Raw genomic sequence first — 4,627 nt, 5'->3', positions numbered from 1 at the left:
AGTATTTCATAATGGCAATAAGTAAAAAATATTGACTGTCCACAAACATTATATATTATTTTCATAATTTTAAAACAGACACAAATTGCTATTTTCTGATAATACACATTGCTTATTGAATGATGATTTGTAATTCAGGGTTCAATAATTCAAATTTGTAAATTTTTTTCAGTCAAGGGCTTGATCAAAAGATTTGTTTCAGACTCTGAATAGAGCTATCAGTACCTTTATTTAGCAGTTTATAGTTGCAAATGTAACAAAATTAATATTACCGTCAATTTCTACAATACTATAAAAAATTGTACCCCACAGTTATGTGCACTTTGTAATTCCCCTGATAAAATTTATTTAAAAGGGCAAGAAATAGATAATTCGCTATCTGTTCTCTCTTAAAATAAAAAGGTAAAAAACCTTAAACAAGGTGGGAAGATTCACCTCTCAGCTTTTGTATGGTAACAGTGACAGGCTTTGTACCTTGATTCTGAGAGTTATGTTTGTTTTGAAAAATCAAAGAGTGCATTCAGTATAAGTCCTATGAAGAATACAATAAATATTGCTGTGAAAGAATCAACCACCCAATTAAAGTGCAAAAGTCAACCTCATTTTCAAAAGCCAACATTCATTACTTAAAAAATATCCTGACCATATTGAATCCAGCAAGCTATTATATTTCCCTTTGAAATATCTTCACACACCCTGCTCTTTTGTTCTTTTGAAATTGTTCTTTGCACATTGTAAATTTGGGTTTTGTATTTCATTCCACATCACAAAAATCATGTGTGGCAGAAATCTGTGGACTAAAATGATTTCTCTGAAATAACAAGGGTCAAATTTGTCGACATTTCCAGCTGGAACACGCAAACCAGCAGTTCTTACACCAAAATGAGATGTAGGTTTGAGGCCGGCCTTTTTCAGACACATTCCCATGTAAACGTCATCAATGGGTAGCAGAATTACAGAGTGAGACATATTGTAGATCGTTCTGGCTGTGAAGCCGGACAATAGAAAGCCTCCTCCACCACAATACGGAGGATATCTGTCGGACTCCTGGATCTGAACCGGGACATAGTATTTACTTGAAGGCTTTCTTATAGGTCCTACATTCTGGATGATGCTCCCAGTAAAGAGATGTCTACTTCCATCATTGTCTTCTTGACCCTGAAGATACTCGATCATGTTGAATGTATTGGCAAAAATGTCATCGTCTCCATTTAAAAGGAATCTGGCGTGTGGGCACCTTCTGTCCATCCACTCTAAGAAAAGAATCTGCTTCAGTGTGAGGTTAAAGAATGAATCTTTGAAGTCCCATTGTAAAATGTCCTTGTTCTCATTGTTCTCCAGCATTAGTAGCCTATTCAGCCTGCGTTTCTCAAAGCCACTTCTAGTTGTGCCAATTATGAAGATTCGACGGATCCACACACCTTTGTGCAGTCTCTCCTCAGCCCATGTTTTCCGCAGAACTTCTCTGCGATCGTAATTCTCTGGAGAACTCTTGATGACCAGCAAGAGGAAGACATCTGCAGACCTATGAGCTCCACCACACTTACTAGGCACATCGAGAATCATGGGAAAACTCTTACAGTGTTGGTAAAGCAGAAAATCTTTGATATGATCTGGCAGAGTAGAGAATTCAGGAAGTTTATAAGCTGACATATTCGGCTGACAATGTGAAGATGATGGCTGAATAGTTTCAGTTCTGGGGAAATCTCTTAGATTATGAAGCATTTCTTCTGTTTCTTTGCTCTTTGGATTCACATCATCTTCTTTAGAGTCATTTTTGTTAGTGATAATGAGCAGGCACGCGACACCTGTTATAAATAATAGTACAGATTCCACATTCTTCTTTCTCATCTTTTCACCTGTTTAAGAAGAGACACAATTCATATTATTGTTAGTCATGCAAGTTCACTTAACAAGAACATTATATACAAGTATATACTGTAAAAACTAAATACTTTTGTGTTGTTTTTGTTTTTTTATGTCTTTTATGTTTTTGTGTGTACATGCAATAACATGTTTTGTGCTCTGCAGATAAAAGTCATAAGGTTTGAAATTGGCAGATTTATTGGTTAGGTCTATAAAATCTCACACGTCCATGAGAGAAGGCGGTTGGCTTGTTTTCATGAATAAAATATCAGCTTGAAATCAATTGACCCACCCAACCCCATTTATAAAGCCAACACTGTTATCAATTTTTTGCAGATTACGCAGTATTTAATTGTAATATGAACAGAATTTTACTGCTGGACAGTTATGCAGTAGGGCGGCACAGTGGTTAACATCGTCACCTCATGCCAGTTGGCATTTCTGTGTGGAGTTTGCATGTTCTCCCCGTGTTCACATGGGTTTGCTCTGGTTTCCGATAAATTGTGCTGTACATGTAAATGATTTACAGTAAATTACTGGTGAACTGCTGCCAGTAAGTTGCTGTAGATACTACGGAAAATTGTTAACGTTGAGGTTGTGTGCTTTTCAGTATCTCACAGTGCTTTTTTGAGGTGTTTCATTTGATCTTCTGGAACCATCCTCTGCAGAACTTTAATGTCGGTATGCACTGCTCCACCTCTCAAGTCTGACCCCATTCGTTACAGGCTACTGAGCAAACCAGTCATGCCAGAAAAGCCGTCCATATAGTGGTAAGCAGTTAGCTGTACTGCCCCATAGTGTACATTTTACACACAAAATGATGACATTATGTACCCTGGGGCACATATTTCTCATTTCTCAAAGACTAAGCCCTGGGCACATTTCCCAATGAGCCTGTGTTGGAGTATCTTCAACCACATAGAACATTGTGGTTGTGAAAATACTCATGTTTGTGTGAACAATACAATTCAATTCATGTTTATTTCTATAACACTTCTACAATGTAGATTGTGTCAAGCAGATTCGCATAGAAGTTCTAGTAAATTGAAACTGTGAACTGTGTCAGTCCAGTTTTCAGAGTTAAGTTCAGTATGGTTTAATTATCACTGCTGAAAGTTCAACCATTAAAGAGAAAATCCATTGATGCACAGCTCTACAAGTCCCAAACCAAGCAAACCAGTGGTGACACTGACTTGCAGGGCCTCTATAGAGATAGACCAGACTTTAGAAAATGAAGGCATATTTGTGTAATCACTCCTTGATTGGCTCTCTAATCAACATTCCCTGAATCGTCAAACCCAAACTCCTACTGTAGGACTACTGAATTTTAAAAGGAAAACCACTGAACTGCAACATATTGGTATTCACCGTGCTTGTGTGTTCCATTGAATTAATAGAAAATATTTGGCAATGATACAGAAGCCCTGCCTTCATATACTGTATATCACTGCCCCATGAAGATCTTTCCCTTGAAGATCCTTTTATGGAAGCTAACTTCAGTAATTGTGGCTGTTCAAAGTACAAGATGTTTTTAGGTCTCTGAACATGGCTGAGAAAATATTTGCTGTCAAAGTGAATATTTTTTCCTTTTCTTTTATTCTAATTATGAAATGTATTTAGAGAGTGAGAGAGTCACTGTCATTACTGAAGTAATTGGTTTAGGCGGTGTAGATGGACACATGTTAAACCAGTAATACAGGATAATCAGAGAGATCAGCCCTACAAATAGCAATAAACAGTAAACAGACAAAGCAGTGCAATTTCTTGAAATTCTGTGACACTCTGTGATCTAAATACAACCATTAAAGTTTCAGTCGAAAAACAACCATTAAAGTTTCATTATTCCAATAAATAGGTATGTAGTACAACGCCTGAAAGCTTCAATCTTCAAAACGTACCCTAGTGAACTTTTAATTAACAATAGTAATATTGAACAATTAACAATACTTTAACAATATCATGAATTGCAAACAACATCTTGTCTCATTGACTTCATTACAATTCATTTTAAATTTGCTACAGTAAATAAGATTGAATTGTAACTTTGTAACTATATGGGAAACAAAACCCCGTACCTCTTTTATAGAGCGTCTGAGAGATGTTTGCAGTTTTGTTTCAAGTAAAGCCAGTGTATCCGAGACCAAGGGAATCACACTTATCTCGACGGATCTTTGTGAGTTTCTGCACATAAAAGGTACTTTTTTTGCACACTGGGCTGACCAAGTGCTTTCAAGACCAATAGTAAGTCAGTATGCAAATCTTGTCAAATAACCCCTGTCTGGAATTAGCCTGAAACTATTAAACTTGTTATTCAAGGTAATTGTATATTAGCGAAGTAAGCAATGGGCTCCTTCAACTGCCAATCATTCATTCATTCATTTTCTTTTCGGCTTAGTCCCTTTATTAATTTGGGGTCACCACAATGAATCTCCAATTTATCCAGCACATGTTTTACACAGAGGGTGCCCTTTCAGCTCCCGTCACTGGAAAACATCCATACGCACTCATTCACACACATACACTACATACAATTTTAGTTTACCCAATTCACCTATAACACATGTCTTTGGACTGTTCGGGAAACCGGAGCACACGGAGGAAACCAATGCAAACACGGGGAGAACATACTCCTCACAATCACTGCACTATTTAACATTTGCACATTTAAAGTTTGCACATATTCATTGCACTGATTCACTTATTTGAACTGTACATACCCACAGCACATGGACATTTGTAATTATGTTTATCTATCTGCACA

At 36.9% G+C, this 4,627-nt stretch overlaps 1 protein-coding gene across 1 annotated transcript; it reads right to left on the bottom strand.

Moving 5' to 3' along the window:
• Positions 1 to 687: 687 nt before the first annotated feature.
• LOC130234224 (N-acetyllactosaminide beta-1,3-N-acetylglucosaminyltransferase 3-like) lies at positions 688 to 4,026 on the bottom strand. Its single transcript, XM_056464506.1, has 2 exons — positions 3,942 to 4,026; positions 688 to 1,859 (listed from the first exon to the last, which is right to left on the bottom strand). The coding sequence occupies exon 2, from the start codon at positions 1,849 to 1,851 to the stop codon at positions 688 to 690; it is 1,164 nt and encodes a 387-aa protein (XP_056320481.1). The 5' UTR covers positions 1,852 to 1,859; positions 3,942 to 4,026.
• Between the last annotated feature and the right edge of the window lie 601 nt (positions 4,027 to 4,627).

This window comes from Danio aesculapii, chromosome 8 (assembly GCF_903798145.1).
Source record: "Danio aesculapii chromosome 8, fDanAes4.1, whole genome shotgun sequence".
NCBI lineage: Eukaryota > Metazoa > Chordata > Actinopteri > Cypriniformes > Danionidae > Danio > Danio aesculapii.
The sequence above is the reverse complement of the archived record's forward strand: the minus strand, read 5'-3'. Positions and strand labels throughout refer to the sequence as shown.